The sequence below is a fragment of the Sebastes fasciatus genome, chromosome 22 (assembly GCF_043250625.1).
Source record: "Sebastes fasciatus isolate fSebFas1 chromosome 22, fSebFas1.pri, whole genome shotgun sequence".
In the NCBI taxonomy this organism is placed as follows: domain Eukaryota; kingdom Metazoa; phylum Chordata; class Actinopteri; order Perciformes; family Sebastidae; genus Sebastes; species Sebastes fasciatus.
Genome location: NC_133816.1, coordinates 12,128,848 through 12,145,054, shown reverse-complemented (window position 1 = coordinate 12,145,054; position 16,207 = coordinate 12,128,848). Strand labels below are relative to the sequence as shown.

Here is a 16,207-nt window from a genome sequence, read left to right as displayed (position 1 = left end):
CCTCTGGAGTCTGTCGTCACTTTATTTTCTTCCCTTCTTTGGAAAAAAAGGATGAAAAATTGATGAAAACATCTACCAGAAGGCTCCGAACAGAACTTGACAGCATTGAGAACTCATTTTCTCCACACCTTTTTCTTTTTCTTTTTTTTTTTTCCCGGTCACCTCTATGATGACTTGTCATTATTGTTCTCCGTTTTTTTTGTCACAAACGATGATTTCTGTTTCTGAAAGGTAGAAGATAAGCTGCAAATGTGACATTCATACAGAAAAATACAGACAGCTCGTCTTTTTCTTCTTTCTTAGACGCGTGACATGCTTGTACCTCGGAGTACAAATGCTGAAAAGGTGCCCCGTCGTGAGAATAAAATCCTCTGCTCAGACTCGTATAACTCTTCTCGGCCACAGCATCATTCAGGAATCGGAGGTGATTTTAAAAACTGAAACAATAAAAGTGTAAGGGAAACAACCAAACAAAAAAGTACAGAAATATTCTTCAAAGAGTCCTGCATTTTGGCGGTGCAGGAACAGGGAGGACCTCTCTCTCTCCTTGGTGACCTCTCACCCGCCCAAGTGCTCGATTTGGCCCAAATGTGTATGCAAATACTTGTAAGTGTGTAAACATGGTTTTGTTTCGAAGTTGATAAGAAATTTCGGGTGTGTGATTTTTGAGCGAGGTGAAGCGCCCTCAGGAGGTATTGGTGATGGGTTTGTATTTCTTGAGGCGGGTCCACTGTCCTGTGGAGTAGTTCATTTCGAAGACTGTGTCCACCAGCATGGTGGTGCTGCCGGTGCCGTCGGCTTTGGGCAGGACCTCCGTGTGTTCGCTCAGCTTGATCTGGATGATGTCCCCCTGCTCCGGGCACGGGTTCTCTGGAAGAAGGCAGACTGGTTGTTATTATTGGCCCTACCAGGTTTGTGCGTTGTGTTTCGGAACCATCAGGGGAAACCTCCTGTAACTATATATCACTGTGTCGTGCATTTATGCCACTGGTTTTGATGAATGAACTCCCTCGAAAATGACATTGGATGCGACCACTCAGACAGACTATAGGTTGAACTTACTGGGAATTTAGATACCTGTATTTCCTGGGAAGGTTTCCAAAATGTGGTTCTGTTGCCTGGTTAAAATACCTGCTGGATCTCATGGTTTTTTTGCATGTTTGTTCACTCACTGAATAAAATCATATCTACAAAACACCAAAGACACCTCCTCCAAACGTCATTAACGCTTCCTTGCAACTGTCGTAGATATAGTCCGATCTTAAAATGCATTTAGATTTATATTATAATTTATAACTGGATCAACCTTTCACCAGCAGCGGCTTCTTCAAATTACTTTTCATGCTGAAATGACAGTTTACAGTTCAGCTGCATGGCAAAATGTTTTTTTCTGATCAAAAAGAAAACAAAGCTGAGTGCAAAATCTGTGATGATGTTTCAACAACAGACCTCTATCCCTAATTCAGAGCTGTAGGGCACGGTGAGGAAGATGAAATCAGGCTTACTAAGGCAGAACATTTGAACTAATTAGAAATGAGTGTTTAGATAAGATTACTCCTGTACCTCTGGATCCAGCCATGAAGCCCAGGATCAGGGCCTTCTCTGGTCTGGTGACCTTGTTGGCTGTCTTGAACATCTCCTGGGCAGCGTACATCTGGTCTCTCTGAGGAGCACAAACAGCAAGCAGCAGAGAATTTAGCTGACAATAATACTGAAGACTACGCTCTATATCTTCTAAAATATTTTATATATTTGTTCTATATGAGTAATTTCTTGTTTTTTTGTGCTTCTTCATCTTACCGTGAGTGACAGATTCTTTTTGGGCTGGGGCTGTGGTGGCGTAGGGGTTGGTGTCGGGGTGGGGGTCTGAGGTGTGCTGGGAGGCTGGGTGGGGGTCTCCGGCTGGCTGGCGGTGGCAGCTGCTGGGGGCCCGTTGCTGGCCGGGGTGGAGACCGGCGTGCTGGGGGACGTGGGGGTTGCGGGATTTGCCGTGTTGCCCGCGTTGTACATAGGCGTCCTCTGTTTGTACTGGCCTGGTAAGGTGGCGGTGGCGCCAGCGCCCGCTGTTGCCGACTCCTCCGGTTGGCGAGCCGACTGCAGCGTGTCCCGTCCCGAACCACCGGCGTTCGCTTCAGAAGAAAAAAAGACATTGTGAGACTGACATGATGCTCTGCTGATGCCTGCAGGGAAGTTTTCTCTGCCTCCTTAAACTAATAAGTGTATGAAATCACTAAGCTCTGGATGCAAGAAAACTTTTTGTCTGAGTCAACAATACGATGCTATGTGGCCCCGTCTAACCTGGCTGGGCCTCGGAGCTGGGAATGTAAGAGGAGGAGGGAACCATGCTGGGTGTGGCCGGGAGGTAGCTGGTCGACGGCAGAGGATTCTCGTTCAACGCCCCCAGTTTCTGAAAAACAAAACTGTATTTGTTACGATATGGCCAGAGACAAACTGAGCAAGACAGAGGGGGTGGAGGGGGTAATATGAGACGAAACGGGACAAATCCAAAATGTTTGAGTGTTGTGAACATCTGGAGTCGCGCACCTGTGCAGAGACGAGGCCGGCAGCGTAGTCGGGTGTTGTGTTTTCCACCACCGCTGCTGCTGCTGCTTCTTCTTTGGCTGCTTTCTCTCCGGCTTCCGTTTCTACGGCGGAAAAAAACATTAATACGGACTAATAAACTCATAGCGTAGCTCTAAAACTTGGGCTGATGGAAGGCTGGAAATATAATTACCCAAAGTCTTTCTTCTCCTCTTAGCTTCTCTTCCAGCTCCGACCATGTCCAGCTCTGAAATATCTAGCAGCTGAAAAAGGAGAAAAAAGGCAAATTATGAGAAAAATTTTAACCTAAAGAACAAGACAATAAAACACAACTGCAAATTAAATACACAAGGCATAAAATTAAGCAGGACTTTTTGGAAATCTGACATTACCTTGACCCCCCTCTCCTTGCGCAGGGGCGTCCGTGCAGGGGCAATAGGTGCGCGGTTACTGGGAGGGCTGAACATACTGGGGGCAGTGGGACTGCGGAATGGGGCTTTGGGGATCCCCTTGAGAGGAGCTGTGATGCAAATATTGATACATGCATCAGCAACAGAAGTCACAATAAAGAATACTTTTTGACAGATAAAAATGAACATTGTGATGGTATTTTTTAAAAGCACTGAGAGAGCAGATGTGTGGGTGCATTTATTGATCTTCAACTCACTAGTAGTGTCAATCTTTTTGACCAATCCTCTCCCTTTGGCATGAAAAGGCACTCCGGCTGTCTTTTTTAGCTGTTGGGCTGTCTCTATGGCTAGAATAGAAAAGAAAAGGATACACAACAGAATAAAAACAATGCACAATGGCAATAGATTCTTACAATTTAACAATATTACAAGGCAGAAGGAAACCCTTTTTGTAAGACACGTAAAAGCTTCATAATTCACAAGTGGGATATTTATTGACATTTTATATCGTAGAACAAAACGTTAAAATCTCTTAAGCTTGTGTTAACCACAGACCTTATTTCAGGCATTAAACCAATTCAAAAAACACATTGACTTCAAGACAAAGGAACTGGAAATGCTGAAATGTTAACTCATTTCCGGGTTTTAGGACCTCATTCCTGCAGCACTCTATTTTAACCTAGCAAATACAAATATGTCAAAAACAAGACACGGAAAGTAAAAACAACCCTGGTGCTTCAAAATACTGCTGTAGAGAAAAGCAGTGTGTATTAGTTGAAGTTTAAAGGAACTTACATTTCTGTAGCAGCTCTGCTCTGAGGGTTGCACTCTTGGGCTTCCTCTTCAGCTGGAAATGTTTGACGGGGGGTGTGAGGGGTCCCACCAGAGTGGTTAACGCACTCTTGTTCAGGTACTGGCACTCCAGAGGAAGCATGGCAGACGCCTCACACTCACCCACTGGGGAGGAAAAGAGGGGAAAACGTTAACCGGCAATTTATCGCAGAACAGATACTTTCCTCTCACGTAGGGCGCAGAACGTACGTGGTAGTTGGCCATTGGCTGTGGTCTTTGCAGTGTGTTTCAGTGCAACAGTCGCCTTTCCTTTCTGCTAGCTCTTTAAAGTCGGTTTGGTGTGTCTGGGCCTTTAGTGAACTATGCATGTTTCATATAATGGTGTAATATCCAATGATAGTTATCAAGGCAGGAAATTCCCACACTCATCAGCCAAAGTACGCCATGTTTATCTAGGCTATGAGCCACTTCGGTGGTTAACCAACTATCATTTGGAAATGCTTTTAACAAAACCATTTTTTACTTTTACCATTTGTGTGAAATTGTCACAATTCTTTTTTTTTTTTAAAGTTCTTTTTTTGGGGACATTTTTCCATTTTATTGAGAGGACAGTGGATAGAGTCTTGGAAAGGGGGGAGAGAGAGAGTGGATGCGGAAAGGGCCACAGGCCGGATTCGAACCCGGGCCGCCGCGGTCAGGACCAAGCCTTGATACATGGACGCCCGCTCTACCAACTGAGCTAACCCAGGCGCCGAAATTGTCACAATTCGCATATGAATTCTTGACTTATGACCAAAAACGTGTTTTGAGAGATCACAGTGACCTTTGATCACCAAAATATAATCAGTTCATCCTTGAATCCAAGTGGACATTTGTGCCAAATTTAAAGAAATTCCCTCCAGGCATTCCTGAGATAGCGCGTTCATGAGAATGGTACAGACGTGGCTATCGTCGGCATAGAGGCATTAAAAAAATGCAAATATATTATGCTCACTTGGCCCACAAATTACCCCTTTACACAAAACTACTGACTATATTCACAAGTAAAATATTGAACCCCAGTTGCTCCAGCCATTAAAAAGCTTCATAAAATGACAGACATAATAAAAGTTCTTCTTTCATTTACTCTTCCAAAGAGTACCAGCATCGTATGTGGATATCTAAACTTATGTATAAGCCCAATTGCTAAGGAACTGTTCTAAATTTAATCATAATGTGTAGGCAATTCAGCTCTATGTATATATTATTCTTTTTCAGAGCAATGGGCTTAGTAATAGATCAGTAATTGTGTGTCATTATATTTACAAAAGACACAGTCACACATTCCCTACCTTTCTCCCTGAGCTCTCCAAGAATATCCTGCACATTTGGATTCTGCTCCTCCAAGTCCAGATTGAGAGAGCCGGTCTCTGGGAAGGACTTGAGGATGTCTGCGACCATCAGCACCCAGGGCTCTGAGTCCACCGTAGCCAGCTGGATTATCTCCGACAGGGCCTCCTTCATCTGCGAGAGAGGAAGACGGTGTTAGTGAAACTAGGGCTGGGCAATATGACCAAAATCTTCTGTCCCGATAAAGGTCATTTCACATCTGTATCTGAACTAACCACATGGTAAAGCCTATTTTTGTATACTCCAGTGTGAATGAAATACTTAACTAATGAAAAGTACTAACTATATCTCAATATATGATTTCATCACGATATGATTCCATTAAAAGACGATAAATTATCATCATCATTATTGAATTACCACCCAGGCCTAAGTGAAACCACTTTAATAAACAAAAGATGAACGCCTTACGCTGCCTGAGGACTTCATGATCACAGAATAACTTATTACTGTTAAACAAACTTTTTTTTTGCAGATTAATCTTTCCAGCTTTTTAAATAAATCATTTATTGAACTTAATACTATACTAATAATGACAAATGCCCATTAGAAGCCAATAGCGCTGTCTTTAATTTGCTTATTTTGTCAAAACAACAGCCACAAAATCCAAAATGCATTTAACTAACAATATCAAATGAATAAACGCTCATCACATTTTAGAAGCAAAGATCGTCTTTGGTTTATTTTCTGTTGATCAAGCGTTCATTCTACTGTTACTGTTGTTCAGTACTTGCTGTGTAGCTGGAGATGTGTTAAGAGGACAAGTGACCTAGAATCACTTTTATTTCATGCATGCAGCTTGTTTACATTCACACTGATGACATGCAGCCAAGAGTATATTTCAGAGCGACCTACAATATTGCTCAGTATTTACAATTGGAGACAACGCCATCAGTTAAAATGAAGGCAGACATCTGGCAGCAGTCAAATCATGTCAGATCATTTGAGTACAGGAGGTACAACCGGAACACCCAGTCACACTTCATCCGATTTTCTTGTGCTGACGTGTAAAAGTACATGAGAGCCACCTGCTGACTGTACAAGAAACACTGTCCTCACTTTACAATATACAAGACAGACTCAGCTCTCTCTATTGTGGGCAGAACGAAACAGAAACCAGTAACTATGTACGTTTACTAAAGTGCTGTATTTACACTTAAATACATTTGGAGGTAATTAACTTTTTACTGACTATTTACACTTACATGTTATATACTTGTACTCCACATTGTTTTGGAATCAGAGGAATAGATGCACAAATGCATATATATATTACTTTACATGTAAATCTTAAAATACGTATTTACAGAGTAAGTAATGTGTATTTGCAAATCGCCCATTATTTTTGTGGATGTGACTTAACACAACACAAATACAAAAATACATGTTTGTGGATAGTGAAATATTTGGAAATCATGGTACACATTTGTGGAATGAACTACTAAAGTCCAATTAAAAATGCCACACCCGTTTGCGCTGGGCATACTAAACTGGGGGGAAAAAGTTTGGAAACTTGTGTTTGGTGGATTATTTCTCTGTTGTTACAATGCTAATTGGCATTGTATTTTACATCGTTGGAAAGCCTGTTTATTTACCTTCACAATGGTGTCCAACTTGTAAGGATCATGCATTTGTGGGATGAGCAGCACAGCTGATTATGTGGGGAGCGCCCAAGTAAAATGTGCCAAAATGCTCTGCCAATGGTAAATGTATTCTCCTGTTGGTTTTGAATCGTGTTTTGAGTTGTTTGATGGATTGGATGATTGAACTCTCTATCAGTAACAAGGAACAAACAAGACATATTGGCACTGTTTACCATTTGCAGAGCATTTTGGCAAATTTGTCTTGGGCGCTACACACATAATCAACTGTGCTGCTCATCCCACAAATGCATGATCCTTACAAGTTGGAGCATTGTATTAAGGGGGTTGTGATCCAGATGGTGCTGTGCAGTGCAAAGAATAAATGTGGGGTTAATACTGTACTAAATAAGTTCATTTTTTAGAAGAATTAAGTGAGCAAAAATGGAATATCGTGCACATTCTGTTCTGAAATATGCACCTTTTTAACTTTAATAACAAAACAGACATTATATATATATATGTATATATATGTTGTGTGTATATATATATACATATATATATATATATATACACACAACATATTTTTTTTGTTGCCTAAAATGTCTCTTTTGCCAGTAAAGGTTGCTGACCCCTGGTTTAAGGCAGGTGAAGCAGTGCCCTGTGTGACTAGATGCTGGTACCTCCTCCAGCTCAGTCAGCTCAGTCAGCTCTCTCCAGAGCCCATCCCACCATCATGTCTGTGTGAGCACCGCCAGGCTAATGTCTCCCGCTGTCGCTGCTAAACCACCGCTGAAAAACACGCTATTCATGTGATAACCTCCAGTCAGTCGTGTTGCTACCTAACGCTAAATTAATATAGATGTTGTTCTGCAACAGCGGAGGTAGAAAGCTCAGGAACAGAAGCGGGATGTTAAGATTTAGAGCAACTAGTCGGAGGTTGAGCTCGTTTCTTAGCTTTGTATTGAAGTTAGCAGCTTCTCTTTACCTGTCATGCTAACGGCTAGTAGGGATGGGGAGTCCGGCTCTTTTTAGTGAGCCAGATCATTTGGCTCAGCTCAACAAGAAGAAGAGCCGGCTCTTTCGGCTCCAAAACTCGGCTCTTCGTTTTACCACTTCTGCCTTTTATATAATTCAGTCAAATTTAGCTTTAGCTGTTTTGACCTATGATTAGTAGGAGTGCACATATATCACTTAAATTATTCAATATTATTATACTAAACCTTATAATTTCCAGAATATCGTTATTTTACATGCTGCTTCGTTTCCGACTGTCACTCATCTCGTCTGCTATTCGCTCACCGCACCTCAGCGTAACGCATCGCATCGCAACGCACCGAACCGCAACGCACCGCACTCCACTGTCTTTATCTCCTCCTCTTCCTCCTGCTCTGTACCTGTAGATCGTCAGCGCGCCGTGCAGCCCCGCCCCTCCCTGCTTGATGGTATGATCCTTGTCTGTCATCACCCGATTGGTCGCACGGACGTCAATAACACAACGTTCAGTCATGGTACGTGTCCACAGGCTCCGTCCTTTCCACGCTTCCCATTCATTGTCTATGTAAGCAGCCATGCAATGCATTCTGGTAGCGTGGCGGCGCGATTCGAGAAAATGGAGCGTCACAACGGTCGTTCATCATTGTAACTTTTTACACGTATAAATCTACCGGGTCGGTTTCCCATGCGCGCTCGCGTGTGGCTACGCTGTTCAGACTCCCTGTGGACATGTACCATCAGACTCCAACACAAACTACACAGAAGCACCAAAACCTCAAAGTTATATCTAGTGAAGCCCGTCTTGCAAAACAGTGTTGGCGGCGGTCTGAGTACGCGGGGGAGACCGTAGCTTTGGTCTCCAGGGCCGGAGTCTCTGCTCCTCTGCCTGCTTGCTCTATTCACACACCGCGCTCGTTCTCGCTCCACCTCTAGACATGAATGCGCGCTCACTACACACTGCAGAAGAGTTAGTAGCTCTGAGAATATCTAGTGAATGTACAGTAGACGTTTGTGCAGAAATAAATGCTGCAGCTCCTCCAGATGAACAAAGGTTTTCCATGTCTTGTGAAGTGACGGGGCTCTGCAGAGAGAAACATTATCGTCTCTGAACTGGTGCCGGTGTCTCCCTCCGACCGTGGTCGGGAGGCTGAAGCAGGAAAAGCCAACACTAGGATCAGCAGTGATTCATGGAGAGACCTCCGTCTGGTCAGCTAACATTACTGCCAAGCAGGTGAAATATAGAGTGATATTGTGGCTGACGTGTGTCGCCTCACTGTTTTGAGCGATGCTCGTTCATGTCTATGTAAAGCGAGCACAAGCGCGAGCCCGACGCTGACTTTCGTTGACTTAACGGCCACAGGTGTCGCTGTTAACAAGCATTTCTGAAAGTTACAAACGGTTCCTTTAAACGAGCCGGCTCGTTGAACCGGCTCGTTCTTAACCACCCATCCCTAACGGCTAGCTAGCCTGCTAGCGCTTAGCAACCCACCTCGTCAACGGTCCTCCGCGGCAGATGCAGCATCCCGAGCAGCAGCTTCAGCTTCACCGGCGGCGACAAGCTGGAGAAGCACAGCCGTATGTTGTCGATCACCGACACGGTGAGCAGAGAAGCGATGCTCGGCGGCGTCCACAGCTCGTCCGTGGAGCCTAATTTGTTGTGAAGCCACAGGCCGGTGTCGCTGTCCTTCATCGACGCCATCTTGGAAAAAGAAGTGTTTTGAGTTCGGGCATTTTAACGGGCTACCTAAGACAACATGTCAGGACCCCGCCCACAGCCAGCAGAGAGAGGAGAGGAGGGAGAGAGGAGAGAGGAGAGGAGGGAGGACAGAGGGGAGAGGAGAGAGGAGAGAGGAGAGGAGGGAGGAGAGAGGGGAGAGGAGAGGAGAGAGGAGAGGAGAGGAGGGGAGAGGAGAGAGGAGAGAGGGGAGAGGAGAGAGAAGAGGAGAGAGGGGAGAGGAGAGGAGAGAGGAGAGAGAAGAGGAGAGAGGAGAGGAGAGGAGAGGAGAGAGAGAGGAGAGGAGGGGAGAGGAGAGGAGAGAGGGGAGAGGAGAGGAGAGAGGAGAGAGAGGAGAGGAGAGGAGAGAGAGGAGAGAGAGGAGAGAGGAGAGGGGAGAGGAGAGGAGAGAGGAGAGAGAGGAGAGGAGAGGAGAGAGGAGAGGAGAGGAGAGAGAGGAGAGAGGAGAGAGAGGAGAGGAGAGGAGAGAGAGAGGAGAGAGAGAGGAGAGAGAGGAGAGGAGAGGAGAGAGGAGAGAGAGGAGAGAGAGGAGAGGAGAGGAGAGGAGAGAGAGGAGAGAGGAGAGAGAGGAGAGGAGAGGAGAGAGGGGAGGAGAGGAGAGAGGGGAGGAGAGGAGAGGAGAGGAGAGAGAGGAGAGAGGAGAGAGAGAGGAGAGAGGAGAGAGAGGAGAGAGAGGAGAGAGGAGAGAGAGAGGAGAGAGGAGAGGAGAGGGGAGAGGGGAGAGGAGAGGAGAGAGAGGAGAGAGGAGAGGAGAGAGGAGAGGAGAGGAGAGAGGAGAGGAGAGGTCGGGGGCAGCAAGGAACTACAATACAACCATAAAAACAATAAAACTACAAACAACAATACAACCAGAAAAACACACATCATCTACAATAAAACTATGAACCATAAATACACACCTCTACTATAAAACTAATTAATGAACAACAATACAACCAGAAATACAATAAAACTACAATTAAACTAATCAAGGAAATACAATAAAACCAGAAAAATAAAACTACAATTAAACTAATCAATGAACAACAATACAACCAGAAAAACACACATCATTTACAATCAAACTATGAACCATAAATACACACCTCTACTATAAAACTAATCAATGAACTACAACACAACCATAAATACAGTATAACATCTACTATACAACTAATCAATGAACAACAATACAAGCAGAAAAACATCATCGACTATAAAACTAATCAATGAACAACAATACAACCAGAAAAACATCATTTACAATCAAACTATGAACCATAAATACACACCTCTACTATACAACTAATCAATGAACAACAATACAACCATAAATACAATAACTCTACAATAAAACTATGAACCATAACAACAATCATCTACAATAAAACTATAGGTGTACTTCACTTTAATACTATGGCCATACCTCGGGTATGATCAGTTGTAACCTTTTATTTTTATATATATGTTGTACATATATATATAATATTATATTATACATATATATAATATATATATATATGTTGTACATATATATATAATATAATATTATATATGTTGTACATATATATATTATATATAATATTATATATATGTTGTACATATATATATATTATATATATATGTTGTACATATATATACGTGTACAACATATATATATATTGTACACATATATATATATATTATAACATATATATATGTTGTACATATATATATATAATATTATATATATATATGTTGTACATATATACATAGCAATAGTGCATTGTAGGCTATTTAAAGTAAAAGTAATTATTATGTAGAATGGTTCAGAGTGTTATTATATATATTATTACTTATGTATTAGTATAAGCAGCAGTTTAATGTGGTAATTTTTACTATTTTATATACGTTGGATACTTTAATCTATAACATATACTTTATATACTCATCCTATGTTAAATCTTATTGTGAAACTAGTAGCCAAAGCTGTAAAATATGAAGTAAAGGACAATATTTCCCTCTGAAATGTTGAGGAGTGGCAAAAAAACAAATTTACTTATTTACTTCCCACCAGTGATGATAAGATGTATAGTTTTCCACGGCCTTTATTTTGAAATGTGTTCACCGGAAGTCTTGATTCTGGTCCTCCTTAGCAAATTTTGAGATGAACCAACGCGCATGCGCAGTCCTGTTAATCTACATTAAACAATTCTAGGTGGGCATCTTGAGCTGATCTGCAAATATCATCGACTAATTCACGGTAGGTTAACATGCATTTTGTTTAATAAACGGTAATGCTTCTCTCTAGTCTGTATTTGTTTAAATAGATAAACATTTAGAGGATGAAAACTGGACTATTTATTCTAAACAAAGCCTATATCAGTATTCTGTTATTGCATTGACTGTGGGCCGTGTAGGACATTTTTCTGTTGTTATATAGCGAGATTTAACCACTCTCCTGTTCTGCACATTTCTGATTTGAAAAAGGTAATTGAACACATCACCACCATGGCATCCAGTGGATATTATCTTCAGGCAGCGGTGCTCCTTCTGGCTGTGCAGCTCCTCTGTCTCGGTGGTGCAGCCGATGCGGATCAGGACACTGGGACTGTCATCCCTGCAGAAAGTAGGTGCATTTAAATAGGAGATTTTTCATTTTTTTCTGCCTTTTCAGTGCAGGTTTTTAAAAAAAATGTTTGTTAGGTTGAAAATGTGTCTGCCACAGTGATGTTTTTCATGTTGTAATGATAGCAGGTCCCCACGGGGTTTCTCAGTGGGAATTGTAGGTCATCCTAATTAGTGTAGCCTATATATCACAACATGAGAGATGGGCCTGCACTGCTACTTTAAAGGTCCCATATTATAAAAAAGTGAGATTTTCATGTTTTTTTTTTTTATTATAAAGTAGGTTTAAGTCCTATATAAATACTGTGAAAGTATCGAAACACTCAATCCACAGGGAAATACACAGTCCATATTCAGAAACTCTGCATTTGAAACAAGCTGTCAGGATTTCTGTCCATTTGTGATGTCACAAATATACAATATTTAGACCCTTTACACAGATTTAAACATAAAAATTCTAAATGTGTCCCAGTTTATTTCCTGGTGCAGTGTATGTGAATGACATCAGCTGACAGGAAGTAAACATGGACCCAAACTGTTGCCTAGTAACACAATTTCGTTGAAATGCACTAAAACGGAGCGTTTCAGGCAGAGGGTGAATCCAGGTATATTCAGGCAGACAGCATGATGAAAATAAAGTTTTTTTTTTAACAATACAGCATGTAAACATGTTCTAGTAGAAACACAAAATACAAGTAAGAACCTGAAAATGAGTACGATATGGGACCTTTAAAGGCAAATACCTATTATTTTGTATTGCAGCCACCATTGGTGATAATTGGAAATTTGACCCTTTTGTCATTAAAAAAAGGATTAGCCTTCTCCACAGTTATATTTACTATACAATCTACATCAATAAAGCAAGACTATGCACATTTTTAAAAGAGAAATCACAATCTTCTTACAAATGAAAAGTTGAATTCAAAAGCAATACAACACACCCTTGCGCAATTCAATACTCTCAGAGGTTTTGCTGCTACAGCCCTACTTGGTCTGGTATGACGAGCAAACCTTATGTAAATATGGCTGTGTAGTTGACCGACAGCTCTGAGTCAGGTCACAGACTTATGTGAATCTCTTTATTTCTGAGTTCTTTCGTCTTATTTTCCAGGTCGCCCATGTGTGGACTGTCATGCATTTGAGTTTATGCAGAGGGCACTGCAGGATCTAAAGAAGACTGCGTTCAACCTTGATGCCAGGGTAGGTGAAGAGAGCCTATATTATTCCGTTTTATCATTTTTTTAAATTTTTTTTACCTCCCATGCTAAAGTGTTAAATTAGCTTATGATTCACCAGCTGACGAGTCTTCCATAAAACAATTGGTGTATGATAATGGTGACTTTGTGGGTTGGATAATGACGGCTGATTATATGCTATCATTTTACTTTTTTTTTGTAATCACATTTTTATTTTTCAATACTGGGGGTTAGATTGAATATAACAGCAAATCATCAGCATTTACATGGTATTTTTTTAACCAAGTGTATTATTTTCGTATTACACAGCTTTGTTGAATGCTCGATTCTGATTGGTCAATCGCGGCGTTCTACAGTCTGTTATTTCTTTATAGCAGACCGCGTTGCTATGTATAACAGACCGTTGCTATGGCCACAGTTCTAATGTTGGACTCTGGCAGACCGTTTTTGTGTCAAATTGTTGATTTCTTAAGTAAGTAGCCGTTTAAGAAGCAGGATAATGTACAGCTAGCGGGTCATTGTTGTGAAATAAACTCCTTCAGGGTGATGCAAGACCTGTCAGGGTTTATTTCACAACAATGACCGGCTCGCTGTATATTATCTCTTACATATCTGCTAAATAATATATATAAATAAAAATATGCTGTCATTTTACATACATTGTATTTAATGTGATCTTGTGTAGTAGGTTTCACAATGAAGTCAGGTTCTTAAAAAAAAGTATATACAATTAATATAAGTGTAATTGTCTTTATTTATATAAATGTATATGACCTAGCAAATGATAAATTACGGCTAAATTTGTTATCATGCTTTCCATAATAACGTTAGTATGTGTATAAAAAAGCCACACAAATGTATGCATTATAATGTGCTAACCCAATAATAGACCTGATACTTGTTTGATAAATATTATGTTATTATGTTATTGTTATGTATAAAAAATGTTTGCCAAAAAATGTAAAATACGATTTCCAATGTCAACAATGAATCTTTAAAGGTACAGTAACTACCATAATGTGAGCCGCAGAGTGTAAAACCGTGTTACCGCCAGCTGCCTTCTGTTGCTACTAAAGTAGTGTTATTATGGTAAAGATGGCCTCTGAGCGAGGCGAACGGCGTTACCACGGTTTTGGAAAGGGAGGATTGAGTGGAGGGGTTGCAATATGCAACCAACTGAATCATACACATACGCACCTTTAACCTTTTGATCAACTCAGAGCTTCTCCCATCTGGATTTTGGTGGTTGGACAGTAGGAAGACACAGTTTATTGCTCTTTTAGTAAATTAATTCAACTGAAACTGTAAAAGTGACGGGGAGAAAAATGGGATTTTTTGAAAAGAGTAAATTACGCCCTCGAGTCCAGCTGATGTTTACACGTTGTTTTGTCCGTTGCAGACAGAGACGCTGGTGCTGAGGGCGGAGAGGAGGGCTCTGTGTGACTGTATGCCCACCAACTCACTGCGCTGATTACACCTGAGGACGCCTCCACCTGTCATCACACCCCGGCACACTGACGACAACCCTGTTCCAAACCTCTACTCATGTACAGCGATTTTCATCTTAACTTATTCTCGCAATAGGCACTTTATTTTATTTTCTCTCATATCACTGTTGGGTGAAGCTATGATTTGAAATCGTGCATCAGAAGGCATGTTATTGTTTTGCCTTATTCGGGGCGGCTTTTATACCACTGATGTTTTACATTGTGAAACACATGGCTGTGAAACTAGTTTGTTTTCATCGTCATAGGATTTGGGTCAGTTCTCATCCGTCTCCTATGAGGCATAAACTATTTTTTGTACTTTTTAGTATTTGACTGTATAATGTAGATACAGTAGAATGCATTGATAAATTCACTTGTCGAATGTGTTGTATGAGATTAATGTTTACGACGATTATACACATCAAACTGTAGCATCACAAGGAATTTATTTAACTGATCAAAATATTTCAATAACATTCAAATTAATTTAGGAATTTCACAGATTCAAATTAGTTGATTTGCAGCCTGGCTTCTTTTGCATAAAAAAAGGTTGGGTAACTTATTAAAGAATATTTTTCTCTTTTTTTTGGTAAAGAAATCAGCAGAAATAATAATTTTACCAGAAGTTCAAACAATATTTTCAGACTTTTTTTAGGCAGAAAAAGCGTACTTGTAGGTCTTGATTTAGCACAGCACTGTAGCATGAATTTACAGCACTTTTTGTTAACCTGCTGTTAATGTACAGTAGATTGTATGTATAGATTATGTATATGTACACGGGTCTTCTTTGTCTGACAAAGGTGTATGCAAGAATAGTGATAAAATGATATAGTAATTAAATGAGCTGCAATATTGACGGGGGAAGGAAGGACGGATAGAGGAACACTGGCTGCAGCAGGGGACATAGAGATAGAAATAATAATTGTCTTATTGTTGCTTGTTCATGAACAGTGTACTTTGTTAACATTATGTCACAAGACACCCCGTTTTTTGTCTTAATGTTGTACCTATCAATAAAAACAATGAATGATCTTTAATGCTTTTATTATTTCCTCTGGCTGGGACTTTTCTCACAGATCACGCTGATGATCTGGAATAAAAAAGCAGTGTGGGTTTGTGCTGGCATTAATATAGACACAAATTCATTAATTCGTTAATTCCTTTAGTGGTCTCTGCTGGGTCTCACAGCTCAGTTGTAGGTGTAGTCCTGTGATGACTGTGTGAAAAATGTGTAAAAAGTGTTTCCACTTCTACAATTAGCCTCTAGGGCTTCAACTTAAAATCATTTTCATTACAGATTCGGTAACACTTCATTTTACAGGAACGCAAATTTCATGATAATTAGGTGATAATTAGCAAGTAAGCTACTTGAAATTTCTTTGGAATTAGTGCCAAATTACTCCAATATGTACCTCAAAATGTATCAAACATTACTTTATTATAAACATTACATATAATTATATGCTAAAATAGCATATAATGGTTAAAATAGGGG

General features: G+C 40.8%; 2 protein-coding genes across 2 annotated transcripts; one reads left to right on the top strand and one right to left on the bottom strand.

Annotated features, from left to right (window-relative positions):
• Positions 1 to 4: 4 nt before the first annotated feature.
• On the bottom strand, positions 5 to 9,486 carry nelfa (negative elongation factor complex member A). The gene is made up of 11 exons (XM_074623941.1): positions 9,198 to 9,486; positions 5,075 to 5,246; positions 3,747 to 3,908; positions 3,209 to 3,298; positions 2,934 to 3,061; positions 2,735 to 2,804; positions 2,545 to 2,645; positions 2,299 to 2,407; positions 1,801 to 2,129; positions 1,564 to 1,663; positions 5 to 870 (listed from the first exon to the last, which is right to left on the bottom strand). Exons 1-11 carry the CDS (start codon positions 9,405 to 9,407, stop codon positions 686 to 688), a joined length of 1,656 nt encoding a protein of 551 aa, XP_074480042.1. The 5' UTR covers positions 9,408 to 9,486; the 3' UTR covers positions 5 to 685.
• A 2,043-nt stretch (positions 9,487 to 11,529) lies between these two features.
• On the top strand, positions 11,530 to 15,744 carry nicol1 (NELL2 interacting cell ontogeny regulator 1). The gene is made up of 4 exons (XM_074623820.1): positions 11,530 to 11,664; positions 11,892 to 12,030; positions 13,141 to 13,229; positions 14,625 to 15,744. The coding sequence occupies exons 2-4, from the start codon at positions 11,913 to 11,915 to the stop codon at positions 14,694 to 14,696; spliced, it is 279 nt and encodes a 92-aa protein (XP_074479921.1). The 5' UTR covers positions 11,530 to 11,664; positions 11,892 to 11,912; the 3' UTR covers positions 14,697 to 15,744.
• The last annotated feature ends 463 nt before the right edge of the window (positions 15,745 to 16,207 follow it).

Bases quoted from the DNA above. Each gene is read 5' to 3' on its own strand.
- nelfa (XM_074623941.1), bottom strand. From the start codon at position 9,407: ATGGCGTCGATGAAGGACAGCGACACCGGCCTGTGGCTTCACAACAAA. The intron at 2,130-2,298 runs GTTAGACGGGGC...TTTCTTCTGAAG, and splicing joins CAGCTCCGAGGCCCAGCCAG to CGAACGCCGGTGGTTCGGGA. The intron at 871-1,563 runs GTACAGGAGTAA...GCCTTCTTCCAG, and splicing joins CTTCATGGCTGGATCCAGAG to AGAACCCGTGCCCGGAGCAG.
- nicol1 (XM_074623820.1), top strand. From the start codon at position 11,913: ATGGCATCCAGTGGATATTATCTTCAGGCAGCGGTGCTCCTTCTGGCT. The intron at 12,031-13,140 runs GTAGGTGCATTT...CTTATTTTCCAG, and splicing joins GACTGTCATCCCTGCAGAAA to GTCGCCCATGTGTGGACTGT. The intron at 13,230-14,624 runs GTAGGTGAAGAG...TGTCCGTTGCAG, and splicing joins CGTTCAACCTTGATGCCAGG to ACAGAGACGCTGGTGCTGAG.